The sequence below is a fragment of the Halyomorpha halys genome, unplaced genomic scaffold (assembly GCF_000696795.3).
Source record: "Halyomorpha halys isolate HHAL.00 unplaced genomic scaffold, Hhal_1.1 Scaffold418.1, whole genome shotgun sequence".
NCBI classification, from domain to species: Eukaryota; Metazoa; Arthropoda; class Insecta; order Hemiptera; family Pentatomidae; genus Halyomorpha; species Halyomorpha halys.
In genome coordinates, this window is record NW_027109309.1 from 433,500 (window position 1) to 457,765 (window position 24,266).

Consider the following 24,266-nt stretch of genomic DNA (forward strand, 5'->3'; position numbering starts at 1 on the left):
TAAAAATTTAAAAGGTGATTATTTGGAATAAACAAAATTAAAGTTCCTTTAGATCAGTGGTTCCCAAACTTTTTTTGTCCTACCGTCCCCTTTCCAGCAGAAATGTTACTTAGCATCCCGTAGAAATTATTTTATTTTTTTTTTATCATTTTAATAGCAATTAATAGAGAATATATATGTATTGAAGTTTCTACCTTTTTCGTAAAATATAACGAACAAAGGTGTAAATTAGAAACATTGAACTTGCAAATTATGAAACTGTTTATTGAACTCTATTACAACAATAGATTGTAATAGAAAAAAAGCTAAAACATTCGAAATAATCTTAATGAGAAGGATAAACCGGATGTGCTGCTACCAATTTAGTAATCCTCGGCTCTATTTTCGTCAGCAGTAATATTGTTGATCGTGAGAATTTGTAGTTATTCATCTCCCCCCCCCCCCAAACTCACCATTGGCCACCACCGCCCTCTGAATCGCTGCAGCGCCCATCAGGTGGCGGTAGAGCCCACTTTGGGAATCACTGCTATAGAGGAAGATCCTTTTATAAATCAGCATTTAAGTCCCGTCATACAACTTCATTGAGGTTAAAGCCAATCTGATATCAAATATCACCTAATTTTACATTGATTAAATGAGTTTAATCAAAGTCGTTAGAGCCATTTTTGATCAAATTATGAAAAAGTGTAAAATCCATTATATAAACTACCACTTCTGGTTAGTCTATTTTAACTAAAAGGTTTCTGTGACATTTGAAATGTAATTTCACTTTCAAACGACTTCGCTTCAGAGCAATAATTTCCACAGATATACCATATCACGAGACTGAAAACTTGTATTCCTGTTGAAAACTCGAATTTGAAATTTTTCTAGATCGCAATACTTCCCCTATCTATAAATTATATAGTATCTAAATAGTAAAATTAAAAATAATAAAATCTAATACTTTAAAGTTCCACTTTAATACAGAATTCTTACATTTGGTTTTCTTTTTTTATGATTCGTCGACCCTTACGATCAAAATCTAAATTTTATTAGATAAGCTTAAAATAAATCACTTTTTTAATATTTAATTTAATTACTTTTCAAGAGTGATAAAGATTTCACAGCCAGGAATAAAAAAATAATATCCTCAAACGGCCTTCGGTAGCTGAAACCTGTTGATCATCTAGAAAAGGTGCTCCTTCGACCGCCTCACGACCGTCCAATATTCAGATGTTTACCGGCCTACGGCGAGTCGTAGTTACCGATAATGTAGATATAAGGGATAACGAAAAATAATCGATGAAGTATCGAAAAGTAGGATAAATAATTCGACTGCTTGGGGAGGTGGGGGGTATAGGGCGGAACCCGGCGGCTGCGCACCAGTCCTGACCCCCGGGTCAAAAGGTCAACTTGGGCCTACCTAGCTCTTCGAGTGTCTCGTTCCTCGTCCTCAAGGCGTTCTCTTCCTTTATCTCTTCGTCTTAGGAGCCTTCCGCATAAGCATCTCTAACGGTTCATAAAGCTACTTCTAACGCACTATGAACCAATATACGCATAAGAAAAGGTGTTCCGATATCATTATACCGCATCTGAAAAAAAATAAATTGGATTGTTTTTTTTTTAAAACAACTTCGATGCAATGATTCTAAAAAAAAAAAATGAATTTTTACTTTTACCTGAATTTTTTTACGGAAAATATTGTGTTTCTGGAAATTTACAAATTCGATTGTTAATTGAGCAGAAATACAGGTTTTAGATTCCCTGAGTCCAAATTAACAAGTCTTGCAAAATGGTTTATGTGAACAGCCCACCTAAAAAACGAAAAATCGTACGGAACTGAAAGAACATATTCAAGGCATGTTGTGTATTCCTGAGATGTAGAAAGGAAACCTTTTTGGATGACACTAGTTCCAAAAAATACCAAGGTCCGAACTATATTGACATGAAAACATCTATCAGACTGGTGAAACCGAAAAAGGCTCATGCACTCCCCTCCTCCCCCAATTAACAGACTAACTCGTGTTAGATTAAATTGTTTCATCCATGTTAAATTACTAAATAATAAAAGTAATATCGTTGATTATTTTAAATAAACAAAATTAAAGATACTTTAGAGGGACCCATTTTGAAAATTCTCCATTTAAACCCAGCAAGGTTATTTTAATAAGAATAAGATCTTTTGCAATTTTACACGCTCTAAATCTGACACCACAGGATATTCTGTCTGAAGTAACACGAAAAAAAGTCTAAGCAAAATCAAAATCATCATTTTTTACAAAAAAGGATAATTGAAACTTACGAAACAATATCCCACCTTCAATGACGTTCAGCAAAGAAACATTAATGCGCTAGGCAATAACATTTAATTTGGGTGTTTATGATCATATTGTATGAATAAACAAGTTGGAAACTCATTGGTTTATTTGCTATAACCTTAAATATTCTTAACAATGAAAATCGTTGACGGAAATACCTTCATAGGATTTTTTTTTGTTTTGAGATCCTTAATTCTTATTCACAGTCAACGAAGCTGGCATCCCAACCAATCCTAACACTATCTACACCACGAATTCTCATGACACATATCTGCTCGTAGTTAATAATAACCCTTTAATTATATCCTAAACTCTCCAATTCCATATCGCAACCCTCCAAGAATGGTACCGTAATTGGAAGATCAAAATAAATCATATTAGATTACCTTTACTCTTCGTCGTAAACCTGCCACAGAAAATCCTTTAATAAAATTTCCCTTACCCCTGTACTGATCCGCTTCCTTGGACTGTATCTGGACAAACGACTAACCTAGAATCCTCACACAAGACTGAAAAGACAGGAAACTGCACGTCGATTTCGACTACTACTTACTTACTAGTCAAACGGTCTAAACTTCCAATTCATTACAAAAGACTGATCTATATGACAATTAAAATGCCTATCTAGACATACGGAGTCAATGCAATCCTTAAACCGAAATTCTTCGTATAATTCTTAATGTTCCTTACTTAGTCACAAATAAACCATTCATAAAGACCTTAATATTCCAAATGTAACCGATCTAGGCCGAACGATTATTATTTCTTCCACTATAAACTCCCTAACAACCCAAACCCACTAGTTTCTAACCTTGTTTCCTCTTTTATTCCTGACAATCCTCCGAGGCGCCTAAAAAGAAGATGGGCTCGAGAGTTTCTAGTTTAGAAATATGATTAGAGTGCTACCAATGGGTGGTTTCTCTACATGCCTGTATCACTCCATTTTGATCTTACATCAAACATACTTGATGTATTTTTATGTAAATAACAAGACCTAAATAAAATGTACACAAATATATATATATAGGACTGTTCAGAACTAGGATCGATTTAACATTTTTCAATTTCCTTGAAAACGGCAGTAACGATTTTCGTTTAACTTGGTATATCAATGTAAAATATAATGGTCTTTTCACAATTTAACGCCCTTATCCACATTGAAATAGCCTCACAGGACTTAAATGGCATATTTTCATAATGGCTTCCCCTAAAGTGCATTTAATTTTTTTTTAATTTGAAATAATTTATCATTAAATAAATAAATAGGTTTTTTAAAAACAATTTTGATCCTTTTTCTCATCTTTATTCTTTTTAAACTTCCAACGTTTCGACCACTTAGGTCATTTTCAAGGATACCTCTAGTTTGTTTTCATTTTTTCTTTAAAATTTTTAAAATTGCCGGCTGATTGCCTTTGCCCCATTTAATTTTTTCTATATAATTCTTATCCTAAAATAAAAAAAAATACAGCTGTTTGGAGTTTGCAAAGGTAAATGATAGAAAGAAAAGTGGTTAATAAAAGTTTTAAATTTAGGATAAGAATTATATAGAAAAAAGTAAATGGGACAAAGGCAATTAGCCGGCAATTTTAAAAATTTTAAAGAAAAAATGAAAACAAAATAGAGGTATCCTTGAAAATGGCCTAAGTGGTCGAAACGTTGGAAGTTTAAAAAGAATAAAGTTGAGAAAAAGGATCAAAATTGTTTTTAAATAAGCTAAACCACTCTCAAACAAATATATTAATAAAAAATTATCTAAAAAGGTTTTATTAGTAATGCAACATTATATTCTAACACAAGTTTAACTGTTAACTGGTGGGAACATTAGTCTTTTTCTGTTTCGTCAGTTTGATAAATATTTTCATGTCATTGAACATATGTTAGCCTTTGAATTGACGAGTAACGAACTCCATTAAAGCATTCTTAGCATTGCCAATATTGATTATATAACAATTTAGCATTTAATAATAGTTCAACAACAGAATGTAAATTTTAGTAAATTGTTAATATTTGTATATTTCTGACATACTTTTGCAAAAGAATAAAATGTTGAAGTTTCACACGAAAGACATTATTAAAAGTACTTTTCTGAAATTGGCGTTAGTCAATCTGTTGACAAAAAGTCTCATTTAGAAAATTAGCATGAGAAAGTGTTATCACAGTAAATAATATATTGTAGAAAGATAGTCCGGGTGGCGGTTAGTTAAGGTACAAAAATAGTAAAAGAGAATATTCATTGTTAACCAAAGTTTCACCCCACTTTGCAGGGCTTTTCATCAAAGATGACAAATCAACAACTAAGTAAATAATATAGAAATATCTGTTTTAAATTTTTTCTTCAATTAAAAATGTGGCGGTAAGTGAAAGTAGCGAGATGCACGCACAGCACCAATTCTTATTTTTATTTTAGTTCTTATTAGCTTATCTTAGAATTTCTTCATGTTTTAAAACTTTTTTTTAAACTAAAACTTAATTATTTTGAAAGCTTTCAGTTCCCTACTGTTATACAATATTTAACCATTTTATTAATTATACGTAAATTTACTTTTCAAAAACTTATTGAAATTAACAGGATCTCACCTTCCTGGAAACTGACAAATTTGTAAAGTTAGGGCCAGATGTGGCGTGTGTGGCCCAGAGAGGATAAGATAAACGGAGCAATGTAACCCAGCTACCAGTACCAGTCCTGAATTATGATGAATACTGTCTCCTAACGACTCTCTTAATTATTAAATATGGCGTCAGGCGGCTTTGGGGTACCACAGGGGGAATTCTCACCTCGGAATACTTTGCTGGATTAAGCAACGAAAACCACATTAATTAATTAAATAATAACCTTTTCTATTTACTATGAAGTATATTTTCATAATTTAAAAGAATATTTGTTATGCTGTATTAAACTTCATAAGAGAGGGATGAACTTCTAATGATAGAATGATAGAAATTCATAAGCCCCATAATGAGGTGTCCCTCAGCATGGTAGGCAGAATCCTTAATTTTTACTATGTATTAATTATTAATACTACAATAATAATAATAATAATACAAATTATAGTTACACATTAAAATATATAAAAATTGGGATGAAATAACGTTTTTTCTTAGCTCTAGAACTCTAACGTTAGACCTTATGCTTCTATAGTAAATGGAGTAGTTTGCTTATGTATTTTCGCTCACATTAACGGGTCTGATGTATTTCGTAATATAATGTAATATTTACACTTTTGCATCAATTAAATTCTACAAACCACACACTTTAACGCTCATTCACAGAAGATATACGTACAACTGTTCACAATTGCCAATAAACCTACACTCATTAATGTCACATATAACATTTCAGATACATAGGATAGGGAAAATACTTATTTAAATTTTCGTGAATTTCGGCCAGGGCATATATGAGCTTTGTTTGGTCGTAAAATTGCTTTGTTTCAAATGATCAAAGCGTTGAATTTGGCTTTTATGACGTTATACCTAATCATGCTGGTGAGCGTTATACTCGGAGTTAATATCCCAACCATATGAAACAATTTGAAAGTGCTTTCCCCAGTTTTCCCCTTTATCACTCATCAAAACTGAGTCATAACTTTTGCTTGTTGCAATTGGCTTCTTCAAGTGGAATAAATTAAAATGAAAATAGAAACCTAACTTCGAATTGTAATGTAACTGAAGAGAATAAAAATTTTAAAAAACATATGAAATTCTATAAAAAATAAAATTTAAAAATTGTTTTTATTAATAACGGGTTTCTTATTATGAAAGTAGTTCACTATAAGGTTTGAAATAACTTTCTAATCATTATTATTTCATCTTTAACAATATTTAGAAGTGTTTAAATAAATAAATGTTATCCAATTTTAGTCTCAAAACAATTTATATTTTTTTACCGTTCGACGTTTCGGCCAATTCGGCCATCCTCAATCTTCATACTATTTTAGAATCACATTAATTTTTTAAAAAAACTTTATGCAGGTTATTCTGTCCAGGTCATTCATTTCAGCCAAGAATTACCCTAATTCGTTCACAATAAATTAAAAACAGGATTAACCTGGATTAATTGCTTATTTATTTACCGGTATTTGAGAGACTTGAGGCTACGTTTGGATTTTCTCGATAAAGTCATGTTCCACTCCCAGTTATTATTATTATTTATTTATTTATCACCCTACCCTGCCTATTAGGCAATACGGGTGTTCGCAGCAGTTGGTACAACTCACTGCTGCATATGTCAAACATTTACATAGCTGTGAACACAGCTTGCAATTGTTACAAAATAAATCTTGCTCTCCTCCTGAGGCCTTGCTAGTGTAGCTTATTCTCTCCTACCCAGAGAGAAGAGAGTAGAGTCCACGGCCTCCTTCCACCCATACACGAAGGTCTTGTAGTGCGGGTAGTTTTCTTTCTTCATCAGCTCAGGAAGATCGCTCTCAGTCAGAACATAGTGTCCTGTTTCCCTCACCATCTTGGCTCTCAGTGCTTCATAGGCGGTACAGGAAAGTAAGACGTGCTCGGCGGTCTCAGGAACCTGACAAATTGGGCATAGGTGATCGATGTTTATGCCATGTACGGCGAGCTTAGCTCGGAAACCCCCATGACCCGAGAGCAACAGTGAGATCCAGTAGTCGGGGAGGACCCACGTTGATTCTAGGCGTGAACCAACGGTAGAAAAGTACTTCCTTAGGGTGGCCCCTTTTAAGCAATCCACCCACCGTCGATTCCATTCTTGCAAGGTTTCTTCTCGAAGGATCCTCTTCCATCTACTAGGGCTTTCACCAATACGCGCTTGGAGGTTCCCCGGTAAATCCACCAGACCTTCCCTCTTTATTTTGTGACGGTAATAGTCTTCTTGCAAGAGAAGATCGATAGGCACTCCTCCAGCTAATACCTGTACCGCCTCATGAGACACTGTTCGGTATGCTGGAGTTACTCGCAGCAGAGCTATCCTCTGTATTGTAGCCAACATTCTCTTCTGCCTTTTCGAGAGATATCGACTCCATGCAGGGGATGCATATCTCAAGATACCCACAACTACTGCTTTATAGATGGTCAATGTTGCTGGGTATCTGAGGCCCCAAAATGCGCCCCTTATACGATTGAGTCCATTAAGAGCAAGGGCTACTCTACTTCTCATGTAGTATAAATGAGGTGTTAAATTTAACTTTCTCTCAAGCCTTACGCCAAGGTATGTTACAACCTCACTGGTTGTATGTTTCACTCCCAGTTGCCTACAGTTAAAGGAGCAGTGACCTACAACTTGGGGAAACCTAACCTCAACCCGAAGACTGAACCCCGCTGCTGCAGGGCATCCTGTTATAAGTTCTATATTTATCAGTTTTGTTGTTATAAATTTTTTTCTCTCCATCTTTTTTTTTTTTAATTTACTTTTTCCATTAGAAGTCAATTATTTATTTTGTTAAATTCATAAAAGTCATTGGTTCTGTTATTAACTTTACTTTTATCTTTTATTAAAAATTATTATTTTATTTATAACATTGTATATTGTTAGGGATCTCTTTTGTATGAGAGACCCCTCTATAATTAATTGTTAATTACCAGGCCGATCTGGTATTTAAAAAAATAATATAAAATAACAAAATCATGATAATTATTTTTTCTTATGAAATTGACCAGTATTCATTAATGACGTGGTATTTTAAAAAAAAATACAACATTAATACAAATTACAGCTGCAAATAGAGAAGAGAGAGTTTTAACTCAGTTAGAGAGATGACACTATTATCCTCAGGTAAAGTAAGGGGGTCCGGTGTAATCCGTGACCTAATAAAGACAGGGGAGGGGGGCTCATATAATGCCCTCGTCCCATTGTAATTGGACAATGGCTCCTACATATTGCTCGCTTAGTAAACTCAGCCCATACTAATCAAATTTGGTACACTAAGCCTTACTCTCCAATAAGTATGGCTACTGTTTATATACCTTCCTCTTCCTGAATCGTCTCATCTTTAATAACTTGTATTCTAATAATCATCTCTAACACGGAAAAATAAAACTGGCTTAACCCCTCCCTACCAGTGACTAACGCAATTTTTACAACTAAGGGATTTTCAATGTTCGCATTTCAAAGACCGGTGGTATAAATTTATTCATACGAAAATTTCGCAGTTTAACTATGCAAAACATATCAAGTAAAATCCGGTAAAATTTTATTTCGTTATGGTGATGGTATTATTTCAAATTATTATTGTTCTGATTTATATTTTTTTTCCTGTACAATCGAACTGTTCATTAGATTTTGAAGAAAATTTCCGATACTTGCCGGTCACTAGATAGTTCCTTATCGATTTTATCAGATCCCATCAACTAATTTTCCTTATGTATACTAAACCGTCTTTTCCAACATTTACATGTAGACGAAATTTCAAAAATGACACGTCCGATTATTCGTTTACATTTGGAGAGAAGAGTGTAAAAATGCCTCTGTTTTAATTTTATCAAATACTATTCACTACTTTCGGTTTACTATACGCAAAATAATTTTTCTTGGCACAGATGAAATATTCTTCACTCAAAAAACCTGGTAGGCCCCATCGATATTAGACTTTTTTTTATGAGCCTCTTCCTCACCATATCTGACATACGGGGGAGTTATCTACAGGTAACCAACCTATTCTAACCAAAACTATGGTGGGGTGTTAAGTTTTCATTTCGTGAGACCACCATAGAAATAAAAGACCTCCCCTTCCCTAGGTCAGATCCAAACCGGTGCCAATGCAGTCGCTTAACTCCCTCAGCTACAAACGACCCATATAAACACCATTAGACGGATACCAATTATTTCTCCATTTTCTAAAATATCCTCCTCAAATGCATTCCTAATGCAGAAAAAGAGGTCACCTCCATCCGTTTTCCCATCATCCCCTAATATCCACCCCACGCGGATTAGAATAAATAATAAAAATTATTAAACCTTGTCATTTAGATAACTATATATATACCTAATATAATTGGTGAGGAAGCTATATTCACTGACCTATATTCACTATATTCATTTCTTCAACTTATATTTTTTTAAATTTATTTATTAGTTTCTTTGATCTTATTTATTTGTCTTAAATTTTTTTTCTACTGCTACGGCTATTTCATTTTTGATTTCTTTCTATTTATTGATGATTTCGTTTAATTTTCATTTTATTCATGTAACGGATTTAAGAGAACGGAGCAGAATAGGGTTGTGAAAAAAATAAGGAAAAGAATTAGTGAGGGAAATGTAATATAACTTTGTGTTAGAAGAAGGATAAAAAAATAAATTATTTAAAAAAATAATATTAATATATAAAAGTATTTTGTATTTAGGTTATAGTTAATTATTTTTTGAAAAAGAAAAAGTAGAATAAAATATTTTTGTATTTTTGTTAATATATGTTAGTATATAAATATTTAATTATGGATTGATAAGTATGATGTATGTTTTAGCAACCCGATGTATTTAGGTAGCATTGCCAAATAAAGTAATTCTAAAAATTAAAAAAAACAAATATTTTTTTACTTTGCCAAAGCTGTTCTAACCATGGTTAGGGTCAAGGTTTCATTACCTGAGATCATCACAGCAAAGAATAAAGTTGATACGCAAGGCCGGATTTGAACCGGAGCCACCAAACCCTGAGCTCCGGCTATGTCGGGCCGTATGCACACGTACTAAAAATTTAGTAGCTTAAAATCAATTTAAAACTTAGCTATCAACTTAAAAACTTTTTTTTACTTTGGCAAAGCAAGCCGCCCTCGTCTACCTTCTACTTAAAAACTGACATAAATTTGGTAGTCGATGCCTATAGTTTTCCATAACCTAAACTTTTTTTAGTTACTAAAGTATCTAATTAACTATTTTTATCGGTTAATTATTTGTTATTTGAGAATAAAATCTACTAGGCCAGCCGTTTTTCAAATATAGATGGGTTCAAGGAAGGAATTTTACACCCGAGAGTGAAAATGGTTGATGAAATTTCATCTTAATAAGCTACAAAAAAACCACGTTCTAGGCTGGAGTTTCCTCCTGTAGAAAACTAGTAATGAATGAATGAAAAATTGATTGATGTACTGTTTTTTGCTTTATTTTTTTCATCAATTCCCTCCCAATTTACAAAGTTGAAAATCGTTATCATCCCTCCTACTCAAACCCCGCCTCACTTTCTAAGAACAAAACGCTTCATATCCCAGAAATTTGTTAGATACTTAGAGTTACCAGATTAATGTAATAGAAACTGATCTTCAAGCAGTATTTATTTTGGATATATATATATATATATAAACATATATATATAAATAATATATATATATATTATATGTTCATTTTTTGTTATTTGTTATATGTTATCATTTATATATGATATAAATATATATATATATACATATAAACATCAAGATCAACTAATTTTTTTTCAACATATTTCAATTCGAGGTTCAGGATTTGTATAGACAATATGAAATATTTTTTGCAAGGTGCGAATAATATTCCTGAGATGATTTAGCCTAAAAGAGGCCTGTTTTGATTAGAAAATAAATAAATATTAAAATGTATAAATGGTCATAATTTTAATTTATCTACAATGAATTGTTTTATTTAATATCTAACTTAAAAGATATTATTTGTTTTGTTTTTTTAGCAATAAATCAAAATGCCTAAAAAAAAAATTGTAGCACGTACCTTAGTCAATAAACATTCCTTACTTTTTTTTTGTTTCCATGAACTTCAAAATTCACACACGTTCTCGAAATTTTTTATTACACGGTTACTATTGAACTAAGGAAAATCCTTCTACGCATGTGCAAACAAAAGTAATAAATAGAATGAACAGCTACTTCCTCAACATTCAATAAGTAGAAGCAACTACAATTTCAACCTCAAATCCAAGAGACCTCAATTATTCTCCAGAAGCTAAACACACAGCTATTTGTAAAGAAACCTATTTCCTAGATTCGTAGCTAACATGAATTCTCCTTAAATGAGCTTATAATTCACTCGAAACTCATTAGGGAGAAGATTGCTAATGTAGAGCTAAGCAATATTAACAATACATGTAGAACCGTTGATGATATAACTCGCATCTGTTAATTAATGATTTTTTTTTAATATCGAGTGTAACAAATATAATTAAACAATCAGCTTTCAGCTAAATCATGCCTTATTATAAATAAAAAGTACAAAATTCATTAATGTATTTTAGTCAGCACACTCACATTATAGGATAATTTTGTCTGCACATGTATAGCTCATGTTTATTGATCAGTTATAGTGTTTGTTAGGACATTAATTTGTTTTTATCAGCATCATGTTTATTATATACACACCTCAGCAAACACAATCACGAACATACATTAACAAAACAAAACGAAAAAAAAAATCATGATAGCACAATTATAAACTATTTTACCTTTATGATATTAAACCTACACCACTATTTTATTTTATCCTCATTTATAAACAATGTAATTAGGGAGTGATATCATCAAGCAGTTGTTTGAATCGCCTATCTATAATGAACTATACAGCTTACTGACGGGGGGGAGGGGAGTTATCTATAGGTTACCAACCTGTTCTAACCATGGTCGGGGTCAAGCTTTCATTACCTGGGACCACCATAGCAATGAATAAAGTCGACGCGCAAGGCCAGATGCGAACCGGCGCCTCCAAAGCACCGTATACACAATGTATGTGAATAAAATGTATACACATATGTTCTGGTGGAGTAGCTTTTTTGATATTATTCTTTTTTACGGCTGCCCTTTTATTGCCTTGTATTTTATTAATACTAGAAATATTTACCACAATTTCAGATACTCGTACAAATCCCTTCCTTTTCCTAATTAGTTCCGCATTTTGTCTGAAAAAAGGGTTCTTTCGAACTGAAATAATAAATGTGTTGCGTAGAGCAGTCAGTGATTGGCTCGTACTATTTCCGTGCTACTGTGCTACGCCCTTGGTCAATCTTAAATCCTGCGTTTTTGGCTTCGCTATTCCTGTAAGCTTACCCTATTCACTATACTCCTTCCTCTAAGGCCTCAACAGGTACAAAGATGTCATCACTATAATAACTGAATCATGTTTTCTTCAGATTTTTCTTTTCTGAAACTTCCTATAAAATTAAATTCAGTACAAAATAAGCAAATTATCTTAAAACACTACGAAACAAAACATGCTAAATATGATCACAATTGGTTGACAAATAAAATTATAAAACTTCCTCTTTTTCTATCTGGCTAGTCTTAGATGATAGTTGATGTGATATATGCAGTCTCTGATAGCATATTTATCTATCCAGGATATTCCTAAATTGGTTAAGCGTTCAATGTTTGGTCATATACTGATATTTGAATTGTAATTCTCCATTCAAATCTTACAAAAACTGTTTGCATCTCTTTCAAGTTGCAGTTTTCATTAATTTATATTTTGTTTATCAAATAATAAATTAATAAATTTTTTTTTAATTAAATTTAAAAAAAACCATAAAACAAACGTTAGTCTTATTATCTTCTTAATTCATAATAAGCTGTATACGGAAGCCTATAAAATTCCTGATGAAGGACAGGGAATTTCATTAGGGAAGGTATAATGGATAAGAGATAAGTTTATTTAATCTAGAACGGTTTGACCTTATCAATGGGTTCGGGGTTGGAGGAGAAGGGGCACTAGATGGTTGCTGGAATGGGATTGGTTGAAAAGATGGGCTTGTGTCTAATGAAGAGGATCGATAATGTACGTGCACAGTTTTATAAACTTCACCCCCCCCCCCACCCATTCCTATCCTACTGTCCGAGGCTATTTTTAGGTCACGGGAGTTTTCTTTAAATAACTCCATTTTTTTGTGAAGATTTCGAACATTTTAACGTAGTGCCCAGGGAATTTTCGATTTATAAGTGTCCAAATTGTTTTTAAGGCTACTTCAGTTTTTTTTATTATTTTTTTTTAATAGTTAAGTATGACAAGAAACATAAACTTGGAATCTGGAAAGAGTGAGTACTATTCAAAATTAGAAAATATTAAAAAGCAAAATTGTCCAAGAAAAATGTTAAATGGGGGTCATGGAAAATCATTTGTCAAAAATAATATTATCTAAACAGTGGACTAAATAAGCATGAGTATTATTTAAATTGTAAGAAAATTGTAGCACAGTCATTACACAAAACTTAATTTAATGCGCAAAACTATAGGGTGTACTCTTAGAAAGATGAATTTCTTAAAATCAGAGTACTCTACGAAAAATAATTTATTTGTAAGTATTGGGGACATTATGAAAAAAAAAATAACCTAAAATAAAATTATCTAAACACATAATTACGCAATATTCACTCACAGCATCCCCCCGGGCATATGTGAGGCCCGTTAGCCAATGGGTGCCACTCACAAAAATAGGCGTGGGAATGACGGACCCTACAGATTACTTCGTAAAGAAACGCGTGATTTATTATTTCCTTGGTACATCGCGCGAGGCCTTAGACCTCCACGTTCTGTCGTGCTAGAGAAAAAAAAAATATCTAAATGGCGGAGAAAAATTGCGGTAAAATTATTTATTTTATTTTCACATTACTAAATGACGTTTGGAAACTTGGCAGGATGGCGGGCGTTATTACCCAATTTGATTCCTGAAATTTTATTTCATTTTATGTAACATGAAAATTAAATTAACATTGACCAAACAAATCTCCAAGTATCCGGCAGAATTGTAACGCCCGTCGTTCGTCCCTAGAGCCCAGTCATTTAAAAAAAGGTTTTCACTCCTTTTTATAACCATTTAAACAATATTCAATTTGGTCAATGATTTTGCAATATGCCCACATTATTTATAAACAAATTATTTTCCTTGTAGATCTTTAATACATTTAAATGGTCAACAGCACACACCTTGTCCTTTCATGGACTCTTTACTTTTATAATAACAATAATAAAGCAATTATTCTTCATAATTAAACCATACTTGATAAACAAAATATTTTTTAAAACTATTTAGAATCGTTAGATTTAGTTAGTTCCAAATTTATTTAGCTGTTTAGCTTATAGTTAGGGATTTTCATTCACATATCAGTTCAATTCAACAGAAAACATTGTAGATTGGTTCACTCTGTATTCTTATAATCCTTATTCGTTTAAATCCGTCGGTTTGTTATAGAAATAATAATAATAATATAGGCTTTTAGGTCTTATTAAAACCAATAAATGTTAAACAGTCAATTTTATATCAATATAGGTATTATAAGGAATGAAAAAAATAAGAACAGATTAATAAAAGCCGGCACAGACTTTCTTTTTCTTAATGCATGACTCCTAAATTACCGTTTTCAAAAAACTTGCCCAAGTTTTTAAAACGATTTACCCCAATACCCAAATTTTATCCATTTATTTACATCTAATTCCTAAATAGGTGTTTACAAATAGCATGGTTACAGTAACATAAGTGATTTTTTTAAATTTTTCACTGTTAGTAAAAGTCACTAAAAAATTCAATTTCAACCTTTAATAGACCAGTATTAATGAATCGCTTTTTGAAAAATTAACATTGAACACAAAAACGTTCAAAAACAATTTTTTTCACCATAAAAAATTTTCTCAAGCTGCAACACACCAGTATTATTATCATTAATCAGCCTTTTTCTAACGAATTTACACTGCAGATATGAAATGAGCCTACAGAACTGTGTTCACTCTTATAATTTAAAAATTTTTAGTAAATGATTCATATCATTTACTAAATTACAAGTTTATAATATAAATTATAAAACTACATATTTTTAATTTTTATTGGGGAATTACTTTTAATGGGGATTACTTTACTCTCTGAACTTTTACTTATTTCAGTGGTAAAAAATGTTCGGTGATAAAATGAAAAAAATATAGGTCCGTTATTAATAAACTACTATCACACAGTTTGGCTTTTTTTTTTTTTATAAACTTTCTATTTTGGGAAATCAAGCTGGTTGTATTGTCAATTATACTATTGTAATAAAAGAACTCATGTATCTATCGAAGGAAAAAGTTTGATTTTCTCTAAAAGGTTAGATTTTTTGTTTTTATTGGTTGAAATTGAATGGTCAGGGAAAATTTAACAAACATTTCTGAATGTTGCTGATTAAGAACTAATCGTATGTTTTCATTTCAGTCAAGCCTTATTATCAGAAATTCTAACATTTCTGACAATACTTTAAATACACTAAGATAAAGAAGAAGACAAATATCAAATAATTCAAAATGTTAAATTTTGTATAAGCAAGCGAAAAGACTTCCCTCTTACTTTGAGCGAAATCGTTTTCGAAATATTGGAGTGTCAATGGAATTTGAAAAAAAAAATTATTAAAACACAAAAGTTTTTTTTAGGTTAATTTTTTTTGCAACATTCCAAGTGATTTTCAATTTTGTTAGTTACAAGATTATCTTTATTTATTTATTAATAAACTTGGAAGAATTAATTACTTTATGACCTCGCACATCACATTACTTACAGATCGATTAGGGAACAAAAGAAAACATAGAAATCAAAACTAAAATAAAAGTTTGAAAAAGTGAATGTATCAGTTTAAGTATATTATCTGCAAAGTAGTGAACGTAAAAAAACAAAACAAATATTATATTTAAAGATTACATAATTATAAGTATGTTTTTAAACTGCATGATTATTGATAGAAGTATAAACTTCATACTATCAATAATACATGACTAATACATAATTAACTCTTATTTATCTTATTCTATTCAGGTGTTATGTTACTAGAATCAAACAAATAAACAAATGATCGATATTCCTTATTATTTGAATCACTTGAATCATTGTAAAACCACGGCGTAGATTCACTGATCGAAATATTATTGTTTTATAAGCACTTTTATGTTTGTATGAGCATAGAAAATATCTACACAAGATAATAACGCCGAAAAAAAGAAGAAAAAGGGAGATAATAAGGAAAGATGCGGGATAGAAAAGATGAGGTCAGGCTGCAGGTTGCCTCCTCAGTTCGATAGAGGGGCCCTTGGACCGGTACAACTTCCTTTATCGTCCCTACTATCTGCCATTTCAGAAAGAATAAAATAAATAAACAAAGTCGTTTACATATATAAGTTATATATATACATTAAATTTATTAAATTCCTTTACTCAATAAAACATTATTAAAGTATCCATCAGAACAACGAACGAAAGACGTTATTCCATAAAATGAGAGTGATTGTTGCCAATGGATTCCAATTTCAAAAGGATTTTCCAAATCGCGTTGCAACCCTTTGGTGATCGTAGTGGAATAATATTTAATAATAGTAAATATTTTAATTGAAGAAGAATTAAGAATCCTCCTAAAACGTATCCTATCCATAGTTGAATCACAGTTTTCCCGTACATCAATTTGGATTCCGCCCTAGGCACTCCAAAGTTCAACAAGGGCTCAGAGTCGTTGACTATGTCTCTTCAGCTCTTGAAAAGAAACAATAATACTCGTGTGCCTTTCTGGACATAGCGCAAGCTTCTGACCGGATATTGCTTTTCAAGCTCAAGTCCATATTACCTCAAACCTTATAACTTATCCTCCACTCTTACCTCTCAAATCGCTTCTTTCGAGTACGCAGTGGTCCTGAATACTCAAATATCTATCCAGTCGAGGAAGGAGTTCCCCAAGACACTGTCTTCGGTCCTGTCCTCTACATCCTCTTGACTGCTGACATCCCCATCAATCCCGACACGTTTCAGGCAACATTTGCCTGTCCTGGCTATCCAATCCTCCTATTCTGATCCAGTAACAGCCTCATCTAATCTCCAAACACACCTCAACCGGATTGAGCAATGGTGCAGACAATGGCGGATAAAAGTCATTGAATCGAAATCCACCCATGTGACTTTCACGCTCCACCGCAGCTTCCACCTGTTACTTTTAATAATATTCCTCTACCCAGATCCGACACAGTTCGATATCTTGGATTCATCTTAGACAAAAGACTCACCTGGAACCAGCATACTGGACTTAAAAGACAAGAACTCAACAGACGATTCAGCCAACTATCCCCACTGCTGAGCAGGACTTCTCATCTCTCAATAGAAAACAAACTTCTAATTTATAAAACTATACTCAGACCTATCTGGACCTACAGACTTTGGGGAACTGCTAAACCATCTAATATCAAACGTATCCAATCCTTTCTATTAAATCCACAGAACTACAGCCAATGCACCCTATTACGTTTCCAACCGAACAATACACCATGACCTTCATATACCTTCTTTTCCTGACCTCATACTAACCAAATTATCCAAATACGATATAAATCCTTTTAATTATTATAATCCTTTGGTTCAATCCCATCCCTACAATCCACCTCGAAGGTTGAAGCGGCAGTGGCCAAGAGACTCAGATTCTCCACTCAAGTTATGTGTTTGCGGCATGCGCACTTCCTCAGCCTCTACTGGCTCATTACCACTGACGCAGTGAAAGGCATGTGGTGGGATCTCAATGAGCTCTACTCTACCTCTCATGCGTGGGAAATTGAATGGGCTCAGGTCGATAGTGCAAATATTGTAAATTAGAGTATAAATGCAACTGGTGATTACTTTATTTATTTATTTTTTATACATAGTTTGATTATATTTATTCTCTTTATCCTTCTGTTTGTATATATTTAGAGAGAGATTTTATTTATTTTTATTCTAATGTTATTTTATTTTAGAATGAATGTAATCGGTTATCACAATTACTTATTGCCCAACAATTGTGGCAGATTGGAATATTCATCAATAAATAATATGATTTATCTTAAAAAAAAAAATTATATTTAAAATTTCATCTCAGCCAAAATAGGACAGCTGTGAATAATAGTGATAAACAGGATTTTTCAAATTCAAGTATCGTAACTGAAAATACGAATTAAGGATCTTAAATCATGAAAAAGATTCTCTATGAAGGTATGTCCGTTAGAAATTTATTTTCGAGATATTTATTCTAAAGATTTTTATTATAATAAATTATTATTATAAACAAAAATAATTTGTGTTCTAACTAATTATTGTACTTAATATTGTACAAAGCATTTACATCTAGACAGACACGCCATCTTTCTTCCATAGCAGAAGTGGCCTAAAGGTACTGGACATGAGTTGGGCTTTCCAGATCTGACATCACTGTATTTAAAAAAAAAAATTAAACAAAAAAGGAAAAACAAATTGACGTAATTCCCGTGTATACATCCAATCTCAATTCTCATTAAAATACTAAAATTGCACTGTTGAATCATAGATAAAGACCGACAGTTTCCATATCATTATCATTCATTAAGAGAGATTGAGTCGACCTCAGTCTATGCTCTGCCATCTTACAGTGAGTATCTACCTTTTATTTAATTATCTTTTTTCAATTTAACTTTTTACTTTTTCTTATGTTTTTATTTTGTAAATAAAAATAAAATATAAATTAATTGAAAATTACAGCTAACATTTATATTTTAAATCGCCTAAAAAGACTTTACAAGAAACTTAAGGTTTAACCAGGAAAAGATTCATGATTTTAAAACACTGAAGATACTTTTCTAATAAAAAAATTCACTAGGTGACCAATCAGAATTTTAATTTGAGACATTAAAATTTGTTTTCATATAAAATTTAACACAAATCTTGAATAATAATATAAATCATTTGTTTTATTCTGTTTTGAAAAAATACTAAATAAATCATTATTTCATTTGCAGTAAAATTATTTAACTTTACATAAATCTTATTTAATTATTAATTTAAAAGTCGTGAGTCATCATTATAATTCATACAACTTTTTTTTTTCTTTAATTGGCGAGTGAAGGTAATCTTGTTTTGCGCCACATTAAAGCTTGAAAAATGAAGATATTTTTTTTAGACCCTGAATACTTACAGCTTGGCCAATGAAGGATAGCTAGCTACATTAAATGTCCAAATATTTTTAGAAATTTTTTTTTAATTATTTATTTATTGTAATTTACAACTGTACAAAATAATACAATGAGTAAATATGTAGTATGTTTCATATACACTTGAAAATCTTGGGAAGGAACCACCCATTGGTGGTACTTCAAACATTAATTTAAACTAGAAGGTCTCGTGGCCATCTTTTTAGAAATTAAATTTTAATTTTCAATGGAACGCTTATTTTCTTTATTGGCAGATCCCCCATATTACATGTATTGGAATTTTTCTCGTCTTTAATTTAGTACTCCTTACATTTTTTCAGGGAGCTTTAAATGTAAATTTATTTGAGTTTTCCTAATAACCGATAACACAAAATTTAATTATTATTTTATGTCATACTGTTGAGAATCGGACTATGGGTCATATGTGCTTTTTTGTCCCGCTAAAGGTATCTGCTCCCACCATATTAACACTAATTAATAGAACATCCTGCTTATATATAAACTACAATTTTATTAGGATGACTAATAAAAATTTCTATTTTTTTCTCAGATTTTTTCAGTATTATGGTAAATTTTTAGTTAACAATTTTTTTTTTTTTTTTTTTTACAGAGATGAAGATTGTTCTGCTTTTGATTGTTGTAGCAGCCTGCTACGCCTTTCCTACTCCAGATGACTGGGAAGATTACAAGGTATATTGTTGAATCATAATAAAAATTGCTAAATTTAATTTTAATGTTAATTGTTAATATCTTAACAGTATAAAGGCTTCATAGATGACAGGCAGCAAACTCATGATAAAAAAATTAAAATTACTATGAATCTAATATAGGTAAATAGAATATAATAGAAAACAAATTTAAAAATTGAGTAGACAAAAAATACAAATTAAAAAAAAAATAAATCATACAGTTTATCTTTCGAATCCGTTATCAAAGATTTTTTTTGCTGTTGGAGCAACGATAACACAACAAAAAATGAGTTCATCATAATAACTATTTCTCAACTCTGCTGAGATAAATAAAACTAGTTTACACGGTTTATATACTTTAGTCAAAATGTTTCGTTTTTTATAGATTCCAGTGCGCTGTATACACGTAAAATATTAAAACGTTACGTCTTCATTGTTCAGTAGTTTTGTACAATAGCAATCGATTATTTTAGAGCAATATTAGCTTGATAAATAGAGAATTTCTTTCTTTTCGAAAATACGTAAATAGAAGAACGCCTATCATGTAGTAGACAAGAAAAAGGTATGAATGTTCTGCCCAAAATTTTAAGATCTAAACGAATCTTCCCATAAGTAATACACAAATCCTTTTTTTCTCTGTTCGCTGTCACAGTCAATATCTACATGCATTTTTTAGTAGAAAAAAACAGTTGCGTGATAATCAAGGACATGGATACAATCAAATCATGCGGTCTTATCTTTATTTTATATTTTCATGGAAATATTGCAACACAAACCTCAAAAACACAAATTTCAATTCAACAACAACCAGATATCCCTGAACTTAGCCTTCAAATAAAAATGTTTGGTTAATTAATCTCTCTAAATAGCTTTTACAAGTTTATAAAATAAAAAGAGGAGTTATATAGCCTATAATAGAAAAGAGATTTATATAGCTATTCTAAATGAGCTACTTTAAATATCTTTGACTAAAATGTTTCTTTAGAATTTTCACAGCATGAATTAGGGATGGCTTTCCATTAGGTTAGGTTAGTTTTCCAACAAAAAATGTTTGGGAAATTAACCTCTCTGATTAGCTTTTACAATTTTATAAAATAAAAAGAGGAGTTATATAGCCTATAATATAAAAGAAATTTATATAGCTAAATTTATAAAGTAGATACTTTAAATATCTTTGACTAAAATGTTTCTCTAGAATTTTCACAGCGAGAAAGTTCCTAAAGTTTTAGCTTCATCGTAAACCTCCCGACTGTCCAACAGTATACTTTAATGATGTGGCTTTTATCCCTGTAGAACAGATTCGTTATCTTGGACTAGACCTTGACAAACGACTAACATGGAATCCTCACACAAGACTGAAAAGACAGGAAACTGCACGCAGATTCCGACTATTACAGCACTTACTAAACAAACGGTATAAACTTCCAACTCATTACAAAAGACTGATCTACATGACAACTATAAGGCCTATCTGGACATACGGAGTTGAGCTTTGGGACTCCACTAAACCTTCGAATTCCTCTCGTATCCAATCCTTACAATCCAAAATCCTTCGTAAAGTCCTCCTTGTTTTGTTAATAATAAAACCATCCATAAAGACCTTAATGTTCCTTATGTAACCGATCTAGCCCGAACCCGATATCATTCCTTCCATAATAAACTCTCTAACCACCCAAACCCACTAGTTTCTAACCTTGTTTCCTCGAGACTTTCAAGTTTAGAAATATGATTAAAGAGCTACCAATGGATAGTTTCTCTACATGCTGTATCATATCATTATGATCTTACTTGGAATTTGTTTGTTGTATTTTATATACGGTAGCAAATGTCAATAAATAAATAAAAAAGTGATTAATTTGTAGGTACTAGCAAATTTATAAAAGTATGCTTTTTTATAAGCTCATGGTCATTTTTTTTTGTATACGTTTAACCAAATATAAAGAAAATAAATACATTTCTCATTTTTATGCATGATATTTTTACAAGTTTTACAACTATATATTAAAATAGAAATATTTTGTAAAATCGTTTCTTTATAAAGGTAAAATAGAAATAATTATGACGTTCTTGTTGTATTTTGTTTATGAAAATCGTCTTAAATTAAATGTCTTAATTTTCGTCTTCCTGACACTATTAACATTATTTTCTGTGACTTTTTACATTTTAGATTATTTTTATTTTCAGCTGATTTTTTTTTCTTATGTCATTGATATTATGTCTTTTTCATTATGAAAACAATTGTTAAAGAAGGTTCTTTTTTGTCACATTAATAACCAATGAAACTAATCGTTGATAGTATCTACCATACACTTATTTAAAATATTAGTTAATTTACGAAAATATAGTTCTTCTTCTTATTGTTAAATAATTCTAAATTCGTCTTATTTACGTCAATTTGTAATGCTGTACTTTTCTCAATTTAACAGGTTTTTCCTTAAATTTTTTATATAATGTTTGAGGTGGTCACACCTTAATAAATTTTTTTTTAATTATTTATTTAATGTAATTTACAACTGTACAAAATAATACAATAGGTAAATATGTAGTATGTTTCAAATACACTTGAAAATCTTGGGAAGTAACCACCCATTCGTGGTACTTCAAACATTAATTTTAATTAGAAGGTCCCGTGGCCATCTTCTTATCAGACGCCTCGGAGGATTATCAGGGATTGTTAAGGATGAAAGATTAAGAATTAATGGGTTAGGATGGTTAAGGAGTTTGGAATGAAAAGACGCATATCTATTTTGGGTCAAATCTGCAACGAGTGGGATGTTAAGGTCTTTGTAAATGAGTAATAAATATTTAGACGCGAAATAGCAATTGTAGTTTTCCTTCTTATTCGCCATTAAACAGCACAAGTTACCCGATACTTACAAACCATATTTTTAATTCATCTTTTCAAATTCCTATACACATGACATTAGCTATCTATTAACATACATTTTACTTTCATGTTCATTATTAATCAGTATAACTTTTGGTACGACCAACAAATATTTTTAAATCCTTTTTTTTTAAATACATTCATTTGAATAAACAGGTATCCACTGGTTATTATTTTATTTTTTTATTTTTATTGAATAGTTAATACTTCCCATTTATGAAAATTACAGTACAGAAAAAGTATATACATACATTAATTTCATCACCATTTCCAAATTTTAAATTCAAGTCATATTGAAATACTGGAAAAGATCTGTGTCATTCCAGATCATAACATTGACAGTGTTCTCCGGTTCCTCGAAACATTGACTGTTTAAATTGTTTGTACCTTGCTAAGATAAACAATATTTTCTTTCTTAGAGTATGAATTGATGATAAATGTATCGATAAAATATATCTTTAATTTAATCAAGATTTATCTTACACAGAGACTATTTCATAAGTGTAAAAAAATATTAGAACCTAAAAAGTTTAGTTAGAGTATAGTTAGTATATAAGGATATATATTTATTTTTCAGGTAAAATTTAATAAAAGCTATCCCGATCCAGCAGAAGATCTTATGCGTAAAGGTCTCTTCCAAAAGTCTCAACAGTTTGTAGAGGAACACAACAAGAAATACGAAGCAGGTTTGGTCACCCACATGGTGGGAATCAATCAATTTTCCGATCAGGTATATGCACGACATATATTTTCTTTATATATCCATATATGATTTGAATTCCCAAACAACCCAAGTTCATTTTCAAATTATTATTTTTTTTTACTTTTTTTTATTAATAGTTTAAAAGATAGAATAACATTTACCAAAACCAGTTAAATTACATTTTGAAAGAAAATCCTTTAACCTCATCATTATCTTGATCTATTTTTATTTTTTATTTATTAAATATTAATGAAATAAATAATAATATTTAAGATTTTGAAGATGAACTTGGCTGCTTCTGTAATGAAAAGTAACATGCATACAAACATATTTCTACAGTAATTAACCAATTAATAATTTATTGATTGGTTTATACCGCAACACCTGTAAAACAGAATTAGTCTGTAAAATATATGGCTGAATATATTATTGTTGTTATTTTACAAATATAGTAAATTAAAAATCATAAGAGGAAGATGGTCCAGGTGCAGTCAAAGAAAAACTCAAATATTGATTAAACTGTTTATATTGAACCAACGTTTCGCCCCACGTTGCAGGGCTTCAACAGGGCTTACAGATTCGAAGTCAGAGCCAAAAGCGCCCGTCAGGAGGCTATGACTTCGAATCTGTAAGCCCTCATGAAGTCCGCTTTAATGAAAACCCTACCGTACCCCTGATTACAGGTCGATTCTTATAGTAATAAGATGTTTTTATTAACAGTTTAAAAAAAAAAATTCATAAAACAGTTAAATCATGTTTTGGAAGAAAAATCTTTCACCTCATGATTATCTAGATATATTTTTATTTTTTATGGCTACAGCTAGAA

At 31.2% G+C, this 24,266-nt stretch overlaps 1 protein-coding gene across 2 annotated transcripts in view; it reads left to right on the forward strand.

Moving 5' to 3' along the window:
• Window positions 1-18,153: 18,153 nt before the first annotated feature.
• Window positions 18,154-24,266, forward strand: part of LOC106682504 (digestive cysteine proteinase 2) — a 7,296-nt gene continuing 1,183 nt past the window's right edge. Inside the window, exons 1-3 of one of the 2 annotated variants that reach the window (XM_014423398.3) lie at window positions 18,154-18,190; window positions 19,772-19,851; window positions 23,315-23,467. In XM_014423398.3, the coding sequence (XP_014278884.1) occupies window positions 18,169-18,190; window positions 19,772-19,851; window positions 23,315-23,467 (255 nt within the window). In that variant the 5' untranslated portion in view covers window positions 18,154-18,168. Of the gene's footprint in view, window positions 18,191-18,458; window positions 18,603-19,771; window positions 19,852-23,314; window positions 23,468-24,266 lie in introns of those variants that run through there. The other variant, XM_014423400.3, reaches the window with a different exon arrangement.